The sequence below is a fragment of the Palaemon carinicauda genome, chromosome 14 (assembly GCF_036898095.1).
Source record: "Palaemon carinicauda isolate YSFRI2023 chromosome 14, ASM3689809v2, whole genome shotgun sequence".
Taxonomy (NCBI): domain Eukaryota; kingdom Metazoa; phylum Arthropoda; class Malacostraca; order Decapoda; family Palaemonidae; genus Palaemon; species Palaemon carinicauda.
Genome location: NC_090738.1, coordinates 4,880,578 through 4,904,295, shown reverse-complemented (window position 1 = coordinate 4,904,295; position 23,718 = coordinate 4,880,578). Strand labels below are relative to the sequence as shown.

The 23,718-nt window shown below is 41.5% G+C and overlaps 1 protein-coding gene across 7 annotated transcripts in view; it reads right to left on the bottom strand.

Moving 5' to 3' along the window:
- Mical (Molecule interacting with CasL) overlaps positions 1–23,718 on the bottom strand; it is a 442,383-nt gene that overhangs the window by 50,909 nt on the left and 367,756 nt on the right. For all 7 annotated transcript variants that reach the window (XM_068386751.1, XM_068386754.1, XM_068386755.1 and 4 more), the window contains 2 exons: positions 16,323–16,431; positions 8,901–9,075 (listed from right to left, as the gene is read on the bottom strand). In XM_068386751.1, the coding sequence (XP_068242852.1) occupies positions 8,901–9,075; positions 16,323–16,431 (284 nt within the window). The remainder of the gene's footprint in view (positions 1–8,900; positions 9,076–16,322; positions 16,432–23,718) is intronic.

The following is a 23,718-nucleotide window of genomic DNA, read 5'->3' as shown; positions in this document are numbered from 1 at the left end:
AACGAGACCTACCTGAAGCGAAAAATTGATCGCCACAACTAACAATAGTCATGTTAATTTCAATATTAAACTCAAGTTACCATATGTGAACTAAGATTTTATTTCTTACAGAGAGAGAGAGAGAGAGAGAAGAGGAGAGAGAGGAGAGAGAGAGAGAGAGAGAGAGAGAGAGAGATTTGATACCAGAAAACCTCAAATCTCTCTCTCTCTCTCTCTCTCGCTTTGTCTGTGTGTGTAAGAAATAAAATCTTAGTTCACATAAGGTAACCTGAGTTTAAGAATGAAATTAACATGACTATTGTTAGTTGTGACGGTGTATTCTTCGCTTCAGGTGGTACAAGAAATAAAAACACGGCATTCGATTATAACAGCTGATATACACACTCTCTCTCTCTCTCTCTCTCTCTCTCTCTCTCTCTCTCTCTCTCTCTCTCTCTCTCTCTTTCTCTCTCTCTCTCTCTTCTCTCTCTCCTCTCTCTCTCTCTCTGGTGTTATACAATACTTACATATAAATGAAGAAACCAAACTACGTTTGCTTAAAAAGTATCAATTGAATACGAAACGAAAAAAATTACCGTGTATACATCCATTTCAATCGTAGCTTAAAATACGGCCATCCGATTTCGTAAGCAAACCACTATTTTTTAGGAAACATCATTTTATTCTAGAAAATTGCTAGCTAGTCTTTAATAGTTAATTGCGCTATAAGAAAACATGTACAGTACTATGTTCTTAAATTTCGGGTGTGTTTTAGAAAGAGTATTTGTGAATTCTTTTTGTTTTATTTTGACTGTGATCAGATCAGCTGATTTGCACACACACACACACACACACACACACACTCTCTCTCACTCTCTCTCTCTCTCTCCTCTCTCTCTCTCTCCTCGTCTCTTCTCTCTCCTCTCTCTCTCTCTCTCTCTCTCTCTCTCTCTCTCTCTCTCAAATAATAAAATCTTAGTTCACATATGGCAACCTGAGTTTAATAATGAAATTAACAAGACTATTGTTAGTTGTGGCGATCAATTCTTCTCTCAGAGAGAAGTTTTGATAAATATACTGTGCACTATAAATAACAAATCTTTGTAAAGTAAAACAATACTGTTTAAAATATGTTATTTTGATAATAAAATAAATTTTTGAATATACTTACCCGGTGATTATAATAGCTGCAACTCTGTTGCTCGACAGAAAAACTCTACGGAAAAATTCGCCAGCGATCGCTACACAGGTAGGGGGGTGTACTCAACAGCGCCATCTGTCGTTCAGATACCCAGTACTCATTGTAAACAAAGAACTCAATTTTCCTCCTCGGTCCACTGTGTCTCTATTGGGGAGGAAGGGAGGGTCCTTTAATTTATAATCACCCGGGTAAGTATATTCAAAAATTTATTTTATTATCAAAATAACATTTTTCAATATTTAACTTAGCCGGTGATTATAATAGCTGATTCACACCCAGGGGGGGTTGGGGGTAGAGACCAGCAAAATATGTTTACATCATATGAGCTAAGAATTTTTATTTCATTTTAGAAGTTATCAAAATAACTAAACAAAATAAATAGGTACCTGGTAAGGAAGTCGACTTGAACAATTACTCTGCCTTTTTAAGTACGTCTTCCTTACGGAGCCTCGCGATCCTCTTAGGATGCTGAGCGACCCCTAGGAGCTGAAGTATCAAGGGTTGCAACCCATACAACAGGACCTCATCAAAACCTCTAATCTAGGCGCTTCTCAAGAAATGACTTTGACCCCCCGCCAAATCAACTAGGATGCGAAAGGCTTCTTAGCCTTCCGGACAACCCAAAAACAACAATAAAAACATTTCAAGAGAAAGATTAAAAAGGTTATGGAATTAGGGAATTGTAGTGGTTGAGCCCTCACCCACTACTGCACTCGCTGCTACGAATGGTCCCAGAGTGTAGCAGTTCTCGTAAAGAGACTGGACATCCTTAAGATAAAAAGACGCGAACACTGACTTGCTTTTCCAATAGGTTGCGTCGATTATACTTCGCAGAGATCTATTTTGTTTAAAGGCCACGGAAGTTGCGACAGCTCTAACTTCGTGTGTCCTTACCTTCAGCAAAGCTTGGTCTTCCTCATTCAGATGGGAATGAGCTTCTCGTATTAACAGTCTGATAAAATAGGATAAAGCATTCTTTGACATAGGCAAAGATGGTTTCTTAACTGAACACCATAAAGCTTCAGACGGGCCTCGTAAAGGTTTAGTTCGTTTTAAATAGAACTTAAGAGCTCTTACAGGGCATAAGACTCTTTCTAGTTCATTTCCAACCATACGGTAAGCTTGGAATATCGAACGATTTTGGCCAAGGTCGAGAAGGCAGCTCGTTTTTGGCTAGAAAACCAAGTTGTAGAGAACATGTAGCCGTTTCAGATGAGAATCCGATGTTCTTGCTGAAGGCATGAATCTCACTGACTCTTTTAGCTGTGGCTAAGCATACCAGGAAAAGAGTCTTTAAGGTGAGATCTTTCAGGGAGGCTGATTGTAGCGGCTCGAACCTGTCTGACATAAGGAATCTTAGTACCACGTCTAAATTCCAACCAGGTGTAACCAAACGACGCTCCTTCGTGGTCTCAAAAGACTTAAGGAGGTCCTGTAGATCTTTATTGTTGGAAAGATCTAAGCCTCTGTGACGGAAGACTGATGCCAACATGCTTCTGTAACCCTTGATAGTGGGAGCTGAAAGAGATCGTTCTTTCCTCAGATATAAGAGGAAGTCAGCTATTTGAGTTACAGAGGTACTGGTCGAGGATACGGATACTGACTTACACCAGTTTCGGAAGATTTCCCACTTCGATTGGTAGACTCTAAGGGTGGATGTTCTCCTTGCTCTAGCAATCGCTCTGGCTGCCTCCTTCGAAAAGCCTCTAGCTCTCGAGAGTCTTTCGATAGTCTGAAGGCAGTCAGACGAAGAGCGTGGAGGCCTTGGTGTACCTTCTTTACGTGTGGCTGACGTAGAAGGTCCACCCTTAGGGGAAGTGTTCTGGGAACGTCTACTAGCCATCGAAGTACCTCGGTGAACCATTCTCTCGCGGGCCAGAGGGGAGCAACTAGCGTCAACCTTGTCCCTTCGTGAGAGGCGAACTTCTGCAGTACCTTGTTGACAATCTTGAACGGAGGGAATGCATATAGATCTAGATGTGACCAATCTAGGAGAAAGGCATCTATATGAACTGCTGCTGGGTCCGGGATTGGTGAGCAAAATATTGGGAGCCTCTTGGTCATCGAGGTTGCGAAGAGATCTATGGTTGGCTGGCCCCAGGTGGCCCAAAGTCTCTTGCATACATCCTTGTGGAGGGTCCATTCTGTTGGAATTATTTGTCCCTTCCGACTGAGACAATCTGCCATGACATTCAAGTTGCCTTGGATGAACCTCGTTACTAGTGATATGTTTAGACCTTTTGACCAGGTGAGGAGGTCCCTTGCGATCTCGTACAACGTCAGAGAGTAGGTCCCTCCTTGCTTGGAGATGTACGCCAAAGCCGTGGTGTTGTCCGAGTTCACCTCCACCACTTTGCCTTGAAGGAGAGACCTGAAGCTTTTCCAGGCCAGACGTACTGCCAGTAGCTCCTTGCAGTTGAAATGCATTGTCCTTTGACTCGAGTTCCATATTCCCGAGCATTCCCGACCGTCTAATGTCGCACCCCAGCCTACGTCCGATAAGAGAACGTGGTTGGGAGTCTGAACAGCCAGGGGAAGACCCTCTCTTAGGTTGATATTGTCCTTTCACCAAGTCAGACAAGACTTTATCTTTTCGGAAACCGGGATCGAGACCGCTTCTAGCGTCTTGTCCTTTTTCCAGTGAAAAGCTAGATGGTATTGAAGAGGACGGAGGTGTAGTCTTCCTAGTGACACAAATTGATCCACGGATGACAGCGTCCCTACCCGACTCATCCACAGCCTGACTGAGCAGCGTTCCTTCTTCAGCATCTTCTGGATGGATAGCAGGGCTGGGGGCTGATCGTCTTGTTGTTCAGCAACGTCCTCATCAGAGGGTTCCTCATCCGAAACTGATGAGGAAACGGCAACGGAGTGGGCAACGTCTGGCTCGCTGAATCCGGTCGCACTGGTGGATGCGTGACGGAGCCGGACGCAATATCATGGAACTGCTGCACAGTCTGTGAACTGTCAACAACCATGGGTGCGCAAGGAAGCACAGCGTCAACCCGAGACTGTCTAGACCGTCTGGGTTGTGCAGTCAACACCCTACCGGGTTGCTGAGGTTGACGCACTGCGTCAAAACAAGTCACCTCTGCTGGTTGTTGAACGTCCTGAACGTCAACAACCACCTCCGAGCGTCGCTTAACGTCAACGTGCGGCTGGCAACCCACACTGGGTCGCATCGGTGGAGGAACCACCTCAACTGGCAGACGCGAGTAGGTTACCTCAGCGTCAACAGGGCGCACAACCGACCGGTTGGAAGGTTGTTGGCCAGAAGGTTCTTCTCCGCATTTAAGTCCTCTATCAAGGACGCAAGCTTGGACTGCATGTCTTGCAGCAAAGCCCATTTAGGGTCTACGGGAGCAGGTGTGGCAACAGACGGGGTTAGCGACTGAGGCGGAACCGTTTACCATACCTGAAAGCCTTGTTATGCGTGACATAATAGTACAGCAAAACTTCAAAGGCTCGACAACAGCTGTGAAGTTGACCTGTAAACAACTTGGAGCGTCTCCTGGCTAGGCGCCAGGGAGAGTCTACCAGAATTGAGAAGTCTATCTGGGCAGAGGCATGAACTCCCAAGCCGAGAACTTCTCTCGTGTCATATCAGACTCTCGCTCTATAAACCAGTTTAAAAGAAGGGAAAGCAAAGGCTGTATCCCCCAAACTCCTCCTGGTGAAAAACCAGTCGCCTAGCCAACGTAACGCTCTCTAGGAGAGCGAGAGAGCACTAGCTTAAAAACAACGGCTTCGAAGTAGCTAGGCCTAGTGTAAGCTCTGACGTTTAGGCGAACGAGGAGCAGCAGTTACAAAAAGATCCGGACGAAGATCCTTAAAAAAAAAAATCATCATGATTTAATTAAAGTCCATAGGAGGCTAAGCAGCTTTAGGCTCCTCTCCATCTGACAGAGTCCTCAAGGGAATATCAGTAGGAGGGAGAACAGCAACTTCCTCATCTACAGGAACCTTGTCCGATAAAAGCTGAGTCTCTCACTGGTGCATTAGTAGCGGACCAGAACGCAACGTCATGTAACTGCTTGACAGTCTGTGAACTGTCAACAACTGAACTGTCAACCACAACAGGTGCGTGAGGATGCACAGCGTCCACTCGAGACTGCTTTGACTGCCTAGACTGAGCAGTCAAAACAACTCTAGAATGCGGAGGTTGACGCACAGCGTCAAAACAAGTCAACTCCGATTGTTAGTGAACGTCTTGAACGTCAACAGGAGAATCAGCCAGTGGCCTAACGTCCAAATGCGGCTGAAAAACCACACGAGACCGCATCGAGTGTGGTTCTAAACAACCTGACTGACGTGACTAAGCTACGCCAACGTCAACAGTAAGCACAAAGGAACGTTAGGTTGGCTGAAAGCCAGGATATCGATGAGATAAACGGCTAGACTCAACGGACTAATCGGCAGAATAGTCTTCCATAAGGGAGGCAAGCATATACTGCATGTTTTGCCATACAACCCCTTAAGGATCAACGGAAATGGTTGTGGTAATAGACGAGGGTAACGTCTGTGACCGCAACACTTTGCCTACAAAAAGAGACTCTCGGAGTCTGTGTTACGCTTTTGTTAGGCGGCGAGCAGTTATCCGATGACTGCATAGGGTCAAAGCTGTCCTAATGGCTGTAACCAGGACGCTGGACCTGTCCTGAAAGGACTGACTTTCGCTTAAGGGCTTCGAAACCTTGTGACAGGTTTCTTATGCGAAAAGCCTACGGATGGCGAGGAGAAACAACGTCTCTCTCGTCTTATGGTAGGGGAGATCTTGGTAAGATACACCCGATACCATAGAGGGAAAAACGTCTGTTCGTTGATCAAGGCCTCTCGAACCCATAAGTCGTTTGACATTACTTCTCCCCTGGGCTTGGGAGCATGTAAGAGGTCCCGGACTAGGTGAACGACAGGCACGAACAGACGAACCCTCGGACGCAACACTGTAACACTTTGCGCCTCGGACGCAACACTGTAACACTTTGCGCATATCACTTTATCACTTCGATTTTCTGTTTTGCACTTATTTCTACCTGAAACACGCAATTCTACCCTTCATTAAAAGGTATTAATTGCGAAATTAGTCGTATAATGCAAGCTCATAATACCAGCAAAAAACAGAAAACATATTTTAAGATAAAAAGAAAAATCAGTGGCTGGGAAAGAGACTAAACACTAGTTCATATAACTACGTTTTCAATCTCTCACCGCACATAGCCTGGGGACGAGAATAAAAACCTAAAAACGTTTTATCCTTCCTCCCCGTACAGCGACTAGGGACGTGAGTAACACGAGAACAACGTTACCCGCTTGAACGGAACGTTTTCTCTCCTCTCTCTCCCTCCGTCTCTATCTCTCTCTCTCTTTCTCTCATGATTTCGCACCTAAGAGAAGAGCCCAATTATATATCGTCAAAAAAAAAAAAAAAAAAAAAAACATGTTATTTGACTAAAGGAAAAAACTGAAAGGTTTTTCAAATAAAAAGTTCCTTTAAATTAGAATTTAAAACATTTAAGCTAAGAAAGAATGAACAAAACGTCAGAATCGATTTACTCTTACTGCAAAGTGAAACCGTGATACACTCTCTCTCTATCGTAACGATAGAGCGCATGTTGAACGTCCTGAACGTCAACAACTGCGTAGCATAAAAAACTAAACGTTAGTTCATCTTTGAAAACAGTACGAAGACTATCAAAGAAATTCTTTCATAAAATATTACATTTAAAAAGTTTTAAATCCTTAGCTCTTTAAAAGCTAAAGACGATATAAAGGGCTCAACGTTGATTAACTTCGGTTTCCAAGTTAGGACCGCCTACTCTCAGGAAAGGTCTATATAAACAAAGCATTAAAATTTATTTTTATATGTTTATAAAAAATGGAAAGTTAATCGAAGAGGCCTAATAAAGGCGGAGAGATATAAAATATATAGAGGAAAATCTATAACGTGATAAGATAATTACTAAAATCCTAAACACACTTCCGTCTAAGGGAAGGGTCGGCCATTTAAAAGTGAAAGAAAGTCCATACTCTCTTTGTCACCATAATTAAATCTATCCAAAACGAGTTCAAGTTTTAAGATGAAGATAAAACACCTGCATAGCGAAAGCTCAAAACTAGAATAGTGTACTTCACCAAATAGTTGTGAAAACAAATCCAGTTAGCAACAGTGAATTAGTAGGTCTTGCCGGTAGCCCGACAGAGAGAAAATTGAGTTCTTTGTTTACAATGAGTACTGGGTATCTGAACGACAGATGGCGCTGTTGAGTACACCCCCTACCTGTGTAGCGATCGCTGGCGAATTTTTCCGTAGAGTTTTTCTGTCGAGCAACAGAGTTGCAGCTATTATAATCACCGGCTAAGTTAAATATTGAAAAATGACAAAATATTGTCAACTCGTAATCAAAGTTTGGGCTATTCACTGCTGATAAACGAACCCAGCCTACGTGTGAAAACCTTGAATACCCACAGGGAAAAATAAAGCTTTTATGTATACTGTACTAAACAGAAATAATGCTTTAATATACACTCAATATTAACACAAATTAAACTTATTGAAAGGTTAAAGAAAGATAAAGATTGCCGAGAATGTAACCACAGTTCTGTTTACATTTTGTCAGCTGGATTTGCATAGTTGAAGTTGGTTTCATTGTTGATGTGTAATTTTATCCTTTAAGAAGCTATTTATTATGAAATTATAATAATAAGATGTAAGGTAAATATCATTTAGTAACATTTATTATCAAGCACTGTATTCAGGGCAACCAATATACTTAAAAAAACATTAGATTTGATACATTTTGTAGTGCTTGACTCCCAGACTTTGAACAGCTTCCCAGATACAGAAAATTTATTTTTGAAAAATAGCCATCCCATAACTGGGGAATCGCGTAATTTGGGACCGTACTGTATGTATGTATGTATGTACTGTATGTATGTATGTATGTGTATGTGTATATGAATATATATATATATATATATATAAATATATATATATATATATATATATATATATATATATATATATATATATATATATAAAATCAGCAGCCAAGTCCCTCCTCAGCTAAGCTAGGACCAAGTAGACCCATAGGCCCTATCAAAATCCCCCACATCCCTAACTCAAAAGGGTTGTGAGGTTGTGTTCAATAATGAAAATTATTGAGCCATAATAGCAACTTAACTCCAGACATGGGTAGGGAATCTGACGTTTTCACTAAGCTATCAAAACCTTCAACTGACAATGTTCATGTAATCTTCATAAATTTTAATTATTTAAATTTAAATGTAAGTATTGGGTTGTTTAGTTTTTTCATACTTGATGAATACTCTCCCCATAAAACATTAGTATGCTGGCTAACCTCTTAATGTATTTCCATTTAGTTACTACAAGTTAAATAAATTTGATTATTTGTACAGATTCAGTTTTAAATTCTTTAATGATACTTGGAAGGTAAAGTTATTTCTATAGCTGGTAGGAGGTAAACCAGTATCATAAATAATGGGTAAATATTACGCAAGTTATGACAGTTATTCAGTGCCAATAAGGACAATCCTGCTCTCTTTAATTATTTGTACCTTTTACAGGTCTATATAGTATAATATGCCTTACTGTACTAAGTATTTACAACAAATCCAATATGATCTGTAATGAGAATGTAGGAACAATCAAGTTAGTCAGACTTAAAACTCCTAAAGCAATAAAACGAAAGAACATCAATACCTGACAAAGCCATACGATGCCGCAGTTCATGTTCCAACCGGACGTGTCGATCCTCCAGTTCGAGCTCTTTGGCTCTTACCATAAGTTCCTGTTCCCATCTGACAAGAGCATTCTTCTCATGTACCATGGAAAACCAGTCACTTATGAGTTCTGCTTCATCGCGACTTCCTCCACCCTGGGAAAAAATGTAAATTACTATTTTGTTATACAACCCAAGTTCATAATAGTTTAGCATTCAAGGTTACAATATAAGTAATTACCCTCAGGTATACATTAGTAATTTTTTTCCAAAAACTTCAAGTTTTGAGAAAATGGACTTCAAAGGTTTATTTGTATAGATTGGTTAAATATACTTTACTATGCATACATATGGGCTTTTACCAGTAATTTTCCTCACTACTGGGGATCATAAGAATATAATCATCATATTTCAGGGTTATTTACTAAGCATTGGTGAGCCAATTCCCTGAAATCCAGAAACATATACACTAAATGTACCAAGTGTCCAAATGAGTAAGGAATACCTAGCATCATATATTCTTATCTGCGTATTTTATGGGCAAATTTTATGCTTTTGCCATATTGTATTCCGTAACTGTCTGGCACTATGCACCTTCCAGCATAACCATAACCTAAACATGGATTTTGACATAAGAAAAATCTTTTTTTGGGTGAAAAAGCCATGTCGTCCAGATGGAAAATCCTCATTAGCAGCTTCTACTTGGGATATTTCTGCGAGTGATACACCAGAGAAATTTACCTTAGAGGTATCACAGAGTTCTTTACCTCTGAAGCAAATATCCCGAGAGATATTGTGTACATTATCAGGGACGTGTTAATAAAAAGCCATGGTTATCCTTCCCCGAATAGAGTTAACCTTGTCTCGAAGGGTAAGGGGTAGGGTAGGATACGTGGGCGAGAGAGCAGTTACAACTCTCGATCTCTAAGATGTGCTAAGACTAACATGATTCCTGTTGAACCACTCCAGGAGCAGCCATCGCATGACGCGAGGTCCCACACTGAGAAATGGGAGGGGATAGAAGGTAACGGGTGGGCCATCAGGACGACATGGCTATCTCACCCAAAATAGATTTTTCCTATGTCAAAATAAGTTTTTTTTGGGCTGGGCTCGAAGCATGTCGTCCTGATGGAAGTGTACCAGAGATTTATCATTCTCAGTTGTGGCCAGAAGAGTTTTAACCTTGTAACTCCATAGATATAAGCATACTTCCTATACCATTCGTACTATGGTACCGAACGATGAGAGTAAGAGAGAAGTTTGTGAAAAGGTAGGAATAAAGTAAATCAATAGCTCAGTCCCACTCACTGTGAAGAACTTTGTCTCCACTAGATAAAAAGACTGAAGTAAAAAAAAGGGAGGGTTAAAGAAATTTTGATACACTATATTTATTTCATATAGACAGAAGGTCCAAAGAAAGGAAATGCAGAAAGGAATAGTCATCTTTCAATGTTTCCGAAAGTACATACATGTAGTAATAATAATACAACAAGATATACAATATGTATTTTAGTATATACAGAAAACCTGAATTTTCAGACTCCAAATTATGAAACCGAGTAGTAAAACAGTAATACTTATGATATGACAGGAAAATATCACCTGTAACTCGTTACAACATTAAAAGGGCACATGGAACAAAAGATCATAATCCCCTTGCACAATGTAGACTGATAAGTCCCAATTACACAGTCCAAACAAGTCCATGCACAACACTTAAGAAGCTGGTTTAATCACACTACCAGAGGCCTCCACGAAGTGCTTAATCTCTTCCAACTGATGTAGGTAATGTTTCAAGAACACTCGTGAAGATTTCCATCCTGTGAAAGCCAGTAAGTCTGCAAAGGACATAGATTGGGAAAAATTTAAGGAAGAGGCAACTTTTCTAGGGTTATGACACGCTGGAATACTTTTTGAGTCAGCCTTTCTGATGAAGTCGGTGAGTTTGGACCTTAGCTGTTTCAGAGAAAGGTTAGATCCTCTCTACTTCCCTTTAAAGGCCTGGCTCTTGGATAGGTAGGCTTTAAGGCTCTCCACAGGGCACAGAGAAGGGTCCTCTTGTAGTGGAACAATTTTCCAGGGCACCCAGCGTTTCGCGGGAAGTTTGTTTCTCTCCAAGAATGCAGGATCTGGATAAAGGTTTACCTTTCCCAAATCTGAGAATTCAATGTGGCCATCATCCCTTGAAAGGGCCACAATCTCACTGACTCTAGCATCAGAAGCCTTAGCAAGCAAAAAGATAGACTTTTGAGTAAGATCCCTCCGAGAAGCAGAGGCGTTATCTATCGAAGAAGCAAAGTGCAAGACTTTAGCAAACGACCATGAAATAGCCTTGGGAGGAGCATTAGGTTTCAGTTTACCACAAGCCTTCGGGATCTTATTGAATAGCTCGCTATTGAGTTCTATATCAAAAGCATATGCCATCGGTCTAGTTAGTGCTGACTTACATGAGGTAATAGTTGTAGAGGCTAGACCTTCATCATGTAGTGAAATAAAGAAAAAAATACAGAAAGTCCACAGTATAGAAGAGGGCTGATGACCTTTCACGAATGCGCCCCATCTTTTCCAGGAGGACAAATATTGTCGTTTTGTGGTGTTGGACTTGTACTCTTCTATGAAGTCAATTCTTTCCCTCGCAACTCTGAATTTTCTTTGAGCCGTGAGGATGAGAAAATCATTAGCTGAAGGGTTTTCATTATCCAAGAGGAAGCGAAGACAGTTGTCTGTTGAACAACCCAGGACAGCACTGGAGATGGTAGAAGGATTTGAAGGGGTTTGAGTTCCAGAACAAGAGGGTACCAATTACCCTTGCAGCCCACAAGATAATGAGAGCCGTACAAGACGGGCAGGATGCTAAGAATTGAAAATTCAAAAGATGTCCTGACAACCATGCAGAATCCAATCGACCAACTCCAGAGGACAATGTTCCTCAGATGTGGTATAGGAAAGAGCAGATGACTAGTTTAAGGCTGCAGTTGAGGCGGTAGAGGGGAAGACCCATAGCCAACATACAGCCAGTTCTAGAAGAACTCATACTGACAAGACTGGAAGCAGAGACAGGAGGCGGCACCTCCGTTAAGATAGGCTAACCCAGCAAGGGAGTCAAGACTCCATATCTAGAGGGATATCTCAAGCTGACAAGACAGGAAGCAGAGACAGAAGGCGGCACCTCTGCCTAGATAGGCTAACCAGGCAAGGGAGTCAAGATTCCCTAGCTAGAGGGATATAGCACAGAGAGAGGCTGCAGACATAGGACAAGCACTGCCAAGGCGGCAGAGGAGTGACCCAGGGGGTACAAACTCTGTTCCTAGATAGGGTTAGGCCATGGCAAAACTATGTAGGCAAGCCTAGGCTCCTAGCAGGTGAGGGAAAGCTCATAAGCTAGGGTGAGATTACTAGACAAGAGGAACATAGTTCTGGCCTAGATAGGGTTAGGCCATGAGAGAACTGTGTAGGCAAGCCTAGCCTCCAAGTGGCCGAGGGAAAGCTCAAAAGCTAGGGTGAGATGACTAGACAAGAGGAACATAGTTCTGGTACAGTCAGGTTATGGCCTAACTAGGAAGGGGAAGGGGCAGAGAAACACCCAAAGTGGTCTCTAAGGCAGCAGAGAGATTTCAACCTGGGGAGGAGAAAATCTCATCTAAGCCAGGAAAGATAGCCTACAAGTAGGCACACTAACAGGCACAAGGAAAGGGGAAGGAGAGGTGGTGATGGAAGACTCAGAAAATGGTGAGGCAGGAAGGCCCAACAGCAACATGGAACAATAATAGTGTCCCAGAGGGGTTGCTGTGATGGGGCACAGAGGACAAGTTCTCACAACCAGGCATAGCCTACCAAAGACTAAGAGAGAAGCCTAATGATGGTTAAGGTGACACAAGGAGGTCTACTAGTCAGCATCAGAACTGGGGTAAGTGTTCTAATGGGTAAACATAAGTAGACACAGGAAACAGGATCCCGAGACCTGTGCCGCCTCGCCAAACATATAGGCTAAGTGGAAAGTGAAAATCAGTCACCCTAGGTTAACTGAGAACACTATCCAACTCCCAAAAGGACCTTCAAGACCTCAGCTCCTCACTGTGATGAATCGACAGCGTGGGAGGATAGACAGCCTCACCCAACCCATAAAGTTTGGTGAAAGAAGGGAGTGGTGCACTAGTGAACATTTGCCAGATATAGCCACCAGCTAGGGTAGGCTAGCCTAAGCCAATGCTAATAAAAAAACACAAAAGAAACACCTAAGAAGGATGGGGGGGAGGGCACCATATACATACCATACTTTAGAATAATAAAATATCATACAGTGGTACCTCTACATACGAATTTTCCAACATACGAATTTTCCAACATACGAAGTAAAATTCGACCAAATTTCTGCCTCGACATCTGAAGTGTTGCTCCAACATACGAAGTAAACATTACGCCATGGAGCGTCGAGTGCTCAGTTCTCTGTTCTTGTGTGTATCGTGTGGTTGTCCTATGTTTGGTCTGTTATTAACAGTGCTTATTTTCTTCCTTTTCTCACATTTCCTTTTTGATTTTACCTATAATCATGGTGCCTAAGAAGCTAAGTTTTAGTACAGGAAGAGGGCAATTCTTTCATTAGAATTGAAGCAAGAAATTATAGAAAAACATGAGAGCAGTGTGCATGTGAGTGATACTGTATGGCTAAACAATATGGCCGGAATAGGCCTATGATCTCGAGGATCATCAAGCTGAAGGCAGCCATTAAAGCAAATAACCATCGAAGGGGATCACCATTATTACAAGACATCGTAGCAATACTCTGGAAGAGATAGAACGCCTTTTGTTGATAGGGATAAAGGACAAAGAGATTGTTGGCAACGATCATTTGTGAAAAGGGCCAGCGTGATGAACAGAAAGAAAGAAAAAAGTGAAGCAAAGAAAACCAATATAGCATTAACAAGCTTTTTTAAATAAGACTTCTCTCTTTTTCTGTTTCTCTCTAAACATAGCATTAACATGTTCTTTAAATAAAATCTCTCTCTCTCTCTCTCTCGTTCTTCTTCGCTGTTATAGTATTAGATACGTCTATTATTTTTTTTTCCTTGAGAGAGAGAGAGAGAGATTAAACAAAAATGTGTTTAGTGTACATATGATTTTTAACAGCGTCAACGAGTTGAAAAACAATTAAATGTAACTAAGAAAGTAATAACAGCTAATCTGAATTCCTTTATTAACTAAAATAAATATTGATACAAACACACTTGTGTGCTTAAGCACAAACACACACACACAGGTGCAAGAATTGCTACGCAGTAAGAGAGACGGTCGGGGAGGAGGTAGAGATGGTGACTGCGATAACGTACCGTAACTCGTCACTGAAAGTGATGAAAATGAAAAATCAAAAGAAAAAAATGTAAAAAATATGAAATATAAAAATAAAAAAAAAATAAATAAGCTAAGTTAGATTAAAATTTCCGTAGTGTAAGTTACGGTATGTTATCGCAGTCACCATCTCTACCTCCTCGCCGATCGTGTCTCCTCGTGCGTGTGTGTGTTTGCGCATACGCACACGAGTATTTGTATCAATATTTGTTTTAGTTAATAAAGGAATTCAGATTCGCTGATATTGTTTTTTTAGTTACATTTAACTGTCTTTCAACTCGTTAACGCTGTTAAAAATCATATGTACACAACACATTTTTGTTTAATCTCTCATTTTTGTTTAATCTCTCTCTCTCTCTCTCTCAAAAAAGACATCTCTAACACTAACAGTGAAGAAGAACAAGAGAGAGAGAGAGAGAGAGAGAGAGAGAGAGAGAGAGAGAGAGAGGAGAGAGAGAGAGAGAGAGAGAGAGAGAGAGAGAGAGAGAGAGAGAGAGAGAGAGAGAGTATTTATTTAAAGAACATGTTAACACCATGTCTACCTTCTCGCCGATCGTCCGTCTCCTCCTGGCGTAGCAAATCCTACACCTGCGTTGGCCTGTCTCTAAGGTAAAGTGGCAATAAAACACATTTTTTATTTATTATTTCTTTAAAATTATCTTTTTTACATGCTTCTTTCATATTATGCAGTTATGTTATTGTTATGTGTAATTATGTGTAGCCATTTATTAAGGATTTATTATGGGTTTTTAGGCTGAGGAACGAATTAAATGAATTACCATGTATTCTTATGGGAAAATTCGTTTCTACATCCGAACATTTTCTACATCCGAAGTCGGTTGTGGAACGAATTAAATTAGTATGTAAAGGTACCACTGTATTCCTATAGTAAATGACTAAATTACTAAGTATTTCTGAGTGTTTGACAACATGAAAAATGGCCCCGAAAGCCTGCCAGCTTCAGAACAATAAAAGCATGCAACACGATAAAAAAAACTGGATGGAGACGCGAAATTCTCCAACACACGCAAGGGTGGATACTCAACTTAGTCGATGAGGAAGAAGTTGAAGCATCCATGATCAAAAATCACTTAAAAAGCTAAGAAAACTAGCAGAAATTCTCCAAACGAACAGCAAAGATGGCGCTGCGAAGGGGAACAGTTCAATGGGAAGCGTGTTAGTCATAGCACATCTTTGAGATTGAGAGTTGTAACGGCTCTCTCACCCACGTATCCTACCCTAACCCTTATCCTTCAAGACAAGGTTATCACTATTCAGGGAAAGATAACCATGGCTTATCATTAACACGTCCCTGATTTATACACAATATCTCTCGGAATATTCGTTCCAGAGGTAAAGAAATCTGTGATACCTCTAAGGTAAATTTCTCTGGTATATCACTTGCAGAAATATCCCTAGTAGAAGCTGCCAATGAGGAACTTCCATCAGGACAACATGGCTCGAGCCCAAAAATTGTAAATATATAAACTTGCAGCCAAAGAAATACAATGAATATAACTTTGGGAGAAATGCAACAAATGTTTATTTACAATACCATTTAGAAAATAATTAAACTGATATTCTCTTCCCCAGGAAATCATATAAAATGGTAATGTTACTGTATATGGGATGCTAACATAAATATCTCTCCCTCATATTCTTGTAAAGTAAATAAATGGCTACCCTGATCCAGAAAGGGTTGAGTAAGGAACCAGTCTCACTTGCATAAATATATAAAAAGTATGTTTTAATTATAAAATAAATTGTTTTCAATAAGAAAACTATTTGAAACACTGAATATATACATTCTCCTAACCCAAATTGCAATAATCTGAATCTCCAACATTCCCAGTATAGGTAGTGAGCCATGCCCTTTAGGCAAATTGTTACCCCTTGGATAACATATAAAAGTATATCTGAAACTTGAATGTTACAAATATAACATGGTAAACAAAACCCATACAATCAAGCAAGACTTGAAATGCATTGTAAAAAATTTCAGAGTCATTATTATAAGCTAGATTATAAAATGACAGAAAGTATCTAATTATACATACATTTTCTCCTCTTAAAGCTTTCTCCACAGCAACCCCTCTTTCCTCAAGCTCTCTCGTCTTGACTTCGCATTCCTCAAGCTGACGCTGTATTTCCTGAGCCATTCTTAACCTGGTGAAAGTACATGAATTTACAAACCAATACTATCTAGATAAGGGAAGACTATTGCAAAGTAAAATTTGTCTAAAAGATCCTCATGAAGTGAAAAATACCAAAGATAAATCTTAAAATGCTACTAAACCCATATAGATGATACTTTTTCCAGTGGCTTCACTTTAAGGTTGCTGTAAAAATTAGCTTGGGCTTATCCTATAAAAAGTAAAGCTCAAATGTAAATTTTATCACATGTAAACATGGATAATATGAGATACGATATACTGTACAATATCAATCAACGCATTAATTTACTTAGAAATACAAGACTGATTAATGTTTAATTACAGAGATAATTTAAATAAAATATTTCATGGAATCCTAAAGTAAAGGACAGTCTGGGAATTCTGAGCACCATCATAAAAGTAACATCCAAAAAGTGGACATATTTTGCATCTCACTTATTGTTTTATTAATCAACTTCATTGGACCTCACTGATATAATTTAATATTAGTCCTCTCATTTCTTCATTTTTCTTTCAAAGGTGTGCATGTACTAATTATCGTTTTCATCAGTGCATCATAACTGTGTAGGACTAATGATATTATAATATAGCATATACTGTATACCACTAACTGATTAAAGAAACATCTTTTTCATTTTCATTTTATTTTATTCCTTTTTATTGGCATAAAGATAAAATGCAAAATAAATTGGACAATACTGTAATTAAACTCTATTGATAACAATAATTGGAATAGAAATTACTGATAAAGTAGAAAAATGTTATTTTGATAATAAAATAAATTTTTGAATATACTTACCCGGTGATTATAATAGCTGCAACTCTGTTGCTCGACAGAAAAACTCTACGGAAAAATTCGCCAGCGATCGCTACACAGGTAGGGAGTGTACTCAACAGTGCCATCTGTCGTTCAGATACCCAGTACTCATTGTAAACAAAGAACTCAATTTTCTCCTCGGTCCACTGTCTCTCTATTGGGGAGGAAGGGAGGGTCCTTTAATTTATAATCACCGGGTAAGTATATTCAAAAATTTATTTTATTATCAAAATAACATTTTTCAATATTTAACTTAGCCGGTGATTATAATAGCTGATTCACACCCAGGGGGGTGGGTAGAGACCAGCAAAATATGTTTACATCATATGAGCTAAGAATTTTTATTTCATTTTAGAAGTTATCAAAATAACTAAACAAAATAAATAGGTACCTGGTAAGGAAGTCGACTTGAACAATTACTCTGCCTTTTTAAGTACGTCTTCCTTACGGAGCCTCGCGATCCTCTTAGGATGCTGAGCGACCCCTAGGATCTGAAGTATCAAGGGTTGCAACCCATACAACAGGACCTCATCAAAACCTCTAATCTAGGCGCTTCTCAAGAAATGACTTTGACCACCCGCCAAATCAACTAGGATGCGAAAGGCTTCTTAGCCTTCCGGACAACCCAAAAACAACAATAAAAACATTTCAAGAGAAAGATTAAAAAGGTTATGGAATTAGGGAATTGTAGTGGTTGAGCCCTCACCCACTACTGCACTCGCTGCTACGAATGGTCCCAGAGTGTAGCAGTTCTCGTAAAGAGACTGGACATCCTTAAGATAAAAAGATGCGAACACTGACTTGCTTCTCCAATAGGTTGCGTCGATTATACTTCGCAGAGATCTATTTTGTTTAAAGGCCACGGAAGTTGCGACAGCTCTAACTTCGTGTGTCCTTACCTTCAGCAAAGCTTGGTCTTCCTCATTCAGATGGGAATGAGCTTCTCGTATTAACAGTCTGATAAAATAGGATAAAGCATTCTTTGACATAGGCAAAGATGGTTTCTTAACTGAACACCATAAAGCTTCAGACGGGCCTCGTAAAGGTTTAGTTCGTTTTAAATAGAACTTAAGAGCTCTTACAGGGCATAAGACTCTTTCTAGTTCATTTCCAACCATACGATAAGCTTGGAATATCGAACGATTTTGGCCAAGGTCGAGAAGGCAGCTTGTTTTTGGTTAGAAAACCAAGTTGTAGAGAACATTTAGCCGTTTCAGATGAGAATCCGATGTTCTTGCTGAAGGCATGAATCTCACTGACTCTTTTAGCTGTGGCTAAGCATACCAGGAAAAGAGTTTTTAAGGTGAGATCTTTCAGGGAGGCTGATTGTAGCGGCTCGAACCTGTCTGACATAAGGAATCTTAGTACCACGTCTAAATTCCAACCAGGTGTAACCAAACGACGCTCCTTCGTGGTCTCAAAAGACTTAAGAAGGTCCTGTAGATCTTTATTGTTGGAAAGATCTAAGCCTCTGTGACGGAAGACTGATGCCAACATGCTTCTGTAACCCTTGATAGTGGGAGCTGAAAGAGATCGTTCTTTCCTCAGATATAAGAGGAAGTCAGCTATTTGAGTTACAGAGGTACTGGTCGAGGATACGGATACTGACTTGCACCAGTTTCGGAAGATTTCCCACTTCGATTGGTAGACTCTAAGGGTGGATGTTCTCCTTGCTCTAGCAATCGCTCTGGCTGCCTCCTTCGAAAAGCCTCTAGCTCTCGAGAGTCTTTCGATAGTCTGAAGGCAGTCAGACGAAGAGCGTGGAGGCCTTGGTGTACCTTCTTTACGTGTGGCTGACGTAGAAGGTCCACCCTTAGGGGAAGTGTTCTGGGAACGTCTACTAGCCATCGAAGTACCTCGGTGAACCATTCTCTCGCGGGCCAGAGGGGAGCAACTAGCGTCAACCTTGTCCCTTCGTGAGAGGCGAACTTCTGCAGTACCTTGTTGACAATCTTGAACGGAGGGAATGCATATAGATCTAGATGTGACCAATCTAGGAGAAAGGCATCTATACGAACTGCTGCTGGGTCCGGGATTGGTGAGCAAAATAATGGGAGCCTCTTGGTCATCGAGGTTGCGAAGAGATCTATGGTTGGCTGGCCCCAGGTGGCCCAAAGTCTCTTGCATACATCCTTGTGGAGGGTCCATTCTGTTGGAATTATTTGTCCCTTCCGACTGAGACAATCTGCCATGACATTCAAGTTGCCTTGGATGAACCTCGTTACTAGTGATATGTTTAGACCTTTTGACCAGGTGAGGAGGTCCCTTGCGATCTCGTACAACGTCAGAGAGTAGGTCCCTCCTTGCTTGGAGATGTACGCCAAAGCCGTGGTGTTGTCCGAGTTCACCTCCACCACTTTGCCTTGAAGGAGAGACCTGAAGCTTTTCCAGGCCAGACGTACTGCCAGTAGCTCCTTGCAGTTGAAATGCATTGTCCTTTGACTCGAGTTCCATATTCCCGAGCATTCCCGACCGTCTAATGTCGCACCCCAGCCTACGTCCGATGCGTCCGAGAAGAGAACGTGGTTGGGAGTCTGAACAGCCAGGGGAAGACCCTCTCTTAGGTTGATATTGTCCTTTCACCAAGTCAGACAAGACTTTATCTTTTCGGAAACTGGGATCGAGACCGCTTCTAGCGTCTTGTCCTTTTTCCAGTGAAAAGCTAGATGGTATTGAAGAGGACGGAGGTGTAGTCTTCCTAGTGACACAAATTGATCCACGGATGACAGCGTCCCTACCCGACTCATCCACAGCCTGACTGAGCAGCGTTCCTTCTTCAGCATCTTCTGGATGGATAGCAGGGCTGGGGGCTGATTGTCTTGTTGTTCAGCAACGTCCTCATCAGAGGGTTCCTCATCCGAAACTGATGAGGAAACGGCAACGGAGTGGGCAACGTTTGGCTCGCTGAATCCGGTCGCACTGGTGGATGCGTGACGGAGCCGGACGCAATATCATGGAACTGCTGCACAGTCTGTGAACTGTCAACAACCATGGGTGCGCGAGGAAGCACAGCGTCAACCCGAGACTGTTTAGACCGTCTGGGCTGTGCAGTCAACACCCTACCGGGTTGCTGAGGTTGACGCACTGCGTCAAAACGAGTCACCTCTGCTGGTTGTTGAACGTCCTGAACGTCAACAACCACCTCCGAGCGTCGCTTAACGTCAACGTGCGGCTGGCAACCCACACTGGGTCGCATCGGTGGAGGAACCACCTCAACTGGCAGACGCGAGTAGGTTACCTCAGCGTCAACAGGGCGCACAACCGACCGGTTGGAAGGTTGTTGGCCAGAAGGTTCGGTAGCAACCTTCTCCGCATTTAAGTCCTCTATCAAGGACGCAAGCTTGGACTGCATGTCTTGCAGCAAAGCCCATTTAGGGTCTACGGGAGCAGGTGTGGCAACAGACGGGGTTAGCGACTGAGGCGGAACCGTTTACCATCCCTGAAAGCCTTGTTATGCGTGACATAATAGTACAGCAAAACTTCAAAGGCTCGACAACAGCTGTGAAGTTGACCTGTAAACAACTTGGAGCGTCTCCTGGCTAGGCGCCAGGGAGAGTCTACCAGAATTGAGAAGTCTATCTGGGCAGAGGCATGAACTCCCAAGCCGAGAACTTCTCTCGTGTCATATCAGACTCTCGCTCTATAAACCAGTTTAAAAGAAGGGAAAGCAAAGGCTGTATCCCCCAAACTCCTCCTGGTGAAAAACCAGTCGCCTAGCCAACGTAACGCTCTCTAGGAGAGCGAGAGAGCACTAGCTTAAAAACAACGGCTTCGAAGTAGCTAGGCCTAGTGTAAGCTCTGACGTTTAGGCGAACGAGGAGCAGCAGTTACAAAAAGATCCGGACGAAGATCCTTAAAAAAATCATCATGATTTAATTAAAGTCCATAGGAGGCTAAGCAGCTTTAGGCTCCTCTCCATCTGACAGAGTCCTCAAGGGAATATCAGTAGGAGGGAGAACAGCAACTTCCTCATCTACAGGAACCTTGTCCGATAAAAGATGAGTCTCTCACTGGTGCATTAGTAGCGGACCAGATCGCAACGTCATGTAACTGCTTGACAGTCTGTGAACTGTCAACAACTGAACTGTCAACCACAACAGGTGCGTGAGGACGCACAGCGTCCACTCGAGACTGCTTTGACTGCCTAGACTGAGCAGTCAAAACAACTCTAGAATGCGGAGGTTGACGCACAGCGTCAAAACAAGTCAACTCCGATTGTTAGTGAACGTCTTGAACGTCAACAGGAGCATCAGCCAGTGGCCTAACGTCCAAATGCGGCTGAAAAACCACACGAGACCGCATCGAGTGTGGTTCTAAACAACCTGATTGACGTGACTAAGCTACGCCAACGTCAACAGTAAGCTCAAAGGAACGTTAGGTTGGCTGAAAGCCAGGATATCGATGAGATAAACGGCTAGACTCAACGGACTAATCGGCAGAATAGTCTTCCATAAGGGAGGCAAGCATATACTGCATGTTTTGCCATACAACCCCTTAAGGATCAACGGAAATGGTTGTGGTAATAGACGAGGGTAACGTCTGTGACCGCAACACTTTGCCTACAAAAAAAGACTCTCGGAGTCTGTGTTACGCTTTTGTTAGGCGGCGAGCAGTTATCCGATGACTGCATAGGGTCAGAGCTGTCCTAATGGTTGTAACCAGGACGCTGGACCTGTCCTGAAAGGACTGACTTTCGCTTAAGGGCTTCGAAACCTTGTGACAGGTTTCTTATGCGAAAAGCCTACGGATGGCGAGGAGAAACAACGTCTCTCTCGTCTTATGGTAGGGGAGATCTTGGTAAGATACACCCGATACCATAGAGGGAAAACGTCTGTTCGTTGGTCAAGGCCTCTCGAACCCATAAGTCGTTTGACATTACTTCTCCCCTGGGCTTGGGAGCATGTAAGAGGTCCCGGACTAGGTGAACGACAGGCACGAACAGACGAACCCTCGGACGCAACACTGTAACACTTTGCGCCTCGGACGCAACACTGTAACACTTTGCGCATATCACTTTATCACTTCGATTTTCTGTTTTGCACTTATTTCTACCTGAAACACGCAATTCTACCCTTCATTAAAAGGTAGTAATTGCGAAATTAGTCGTATAATGCAAGCTCATAATACCAGCAAAAAACAGAAAACATATTTTAAGATAAAAAAAAAAATCAGTGGCTGGGAAAGAGACTAAACACTAGTTCATATAACTACGTTTTCAATCTCTCACCGCACATAGCCTGGGGACGAGAATAAAAACCTAAAAACGTTTTATCCTTCCTCCCCGTACAGCGACTAGGGACGTGAGTAACACGAGAACAACGTTACCCGCTTGAACGGAACGTTTTCTCTCCTCTCTCTCCCTCCGTCTCTATCTCTCTCTCTCTTTCTCTCTTGATTTCGCACCTAAGAGAAGAGCCCAATTATATATCGTCAAAAAAACATGTTATTTGACTAAAGGAAAAAACTGAAAGGTTTTTCAAATAAAAAGTTCCTTTAAATTAGAATTTAAAACATTTAAGCTAAGAAAGAATGAACAAAACGTCAGAATCGATTTACTCTTAAAGCAAAGTGAAACCGTGATACACTCTCTCTCTATCGTAACGATAGAGCGCATGTTGAACGTCCTGAACGTCAACAACTGCGTAGCATAAAAAACTAAACGTTAGTTCATCTTTGAAAACAGTACGAAGACTATCAAAGAAATTCTTTCATAAAATATTACATTTAAAAAGTTTTAAATCCTTAGCTCTTTAAAAGCTAAAGACGATATAAAGGGCTCAACGTTGATTAACTTCGGTTTCCAAGTTAGGACCGCCTACTCTCAGGAAAGGTCTATATAAACAAAGCATTAAAATTTATTTTTATAAGTTTATAAAAAATGGAAAGTTAATCGAAGAGGCCTAATAAAGGCGGAGAGATATAAAATATATAGAGGAAAATCTATAACGTGATAAAATAATTACTAAAAGCCTAAACACACTTCCGTCTAAGGGAAGGGTCGGCCATTTAAAAGTGAAAGAAAGTCCATACTCTCTTTGTCACAATAATTAAATCTATCCAAAACGAGTTCAAGATTTAAGATGAAGATAAAACACCTGCATAGCGAAAGCTCAAAACTAGAATAGTGTACTTCACCAAATAGTTGTGAAAACAAATCCAGTTAGCAACAGCGAATTAGTAGGTCTTGCCGGTAGCCCGACAGAGAGAAAATTGAGTTCTTTGTTTACAATGAGTACTGGGTATCTGAACGACAGATGGCGCTGTTGAGTACACCCCCTACCTGTGTAGCGATCGCTGGCGAATTTTTCCGTAGAGTTTTTCTGTCGAGGAACAGAGTTGCAGCTATTATAATCACCGGCTAAGTTAAATATTGAAAAAGTGCAGCTGATGAGTACATCTTTAATTTTTATTTTTATAAAGCAAAATTGGACGAATTTTACCATACTGTATTTAAATTTGTTT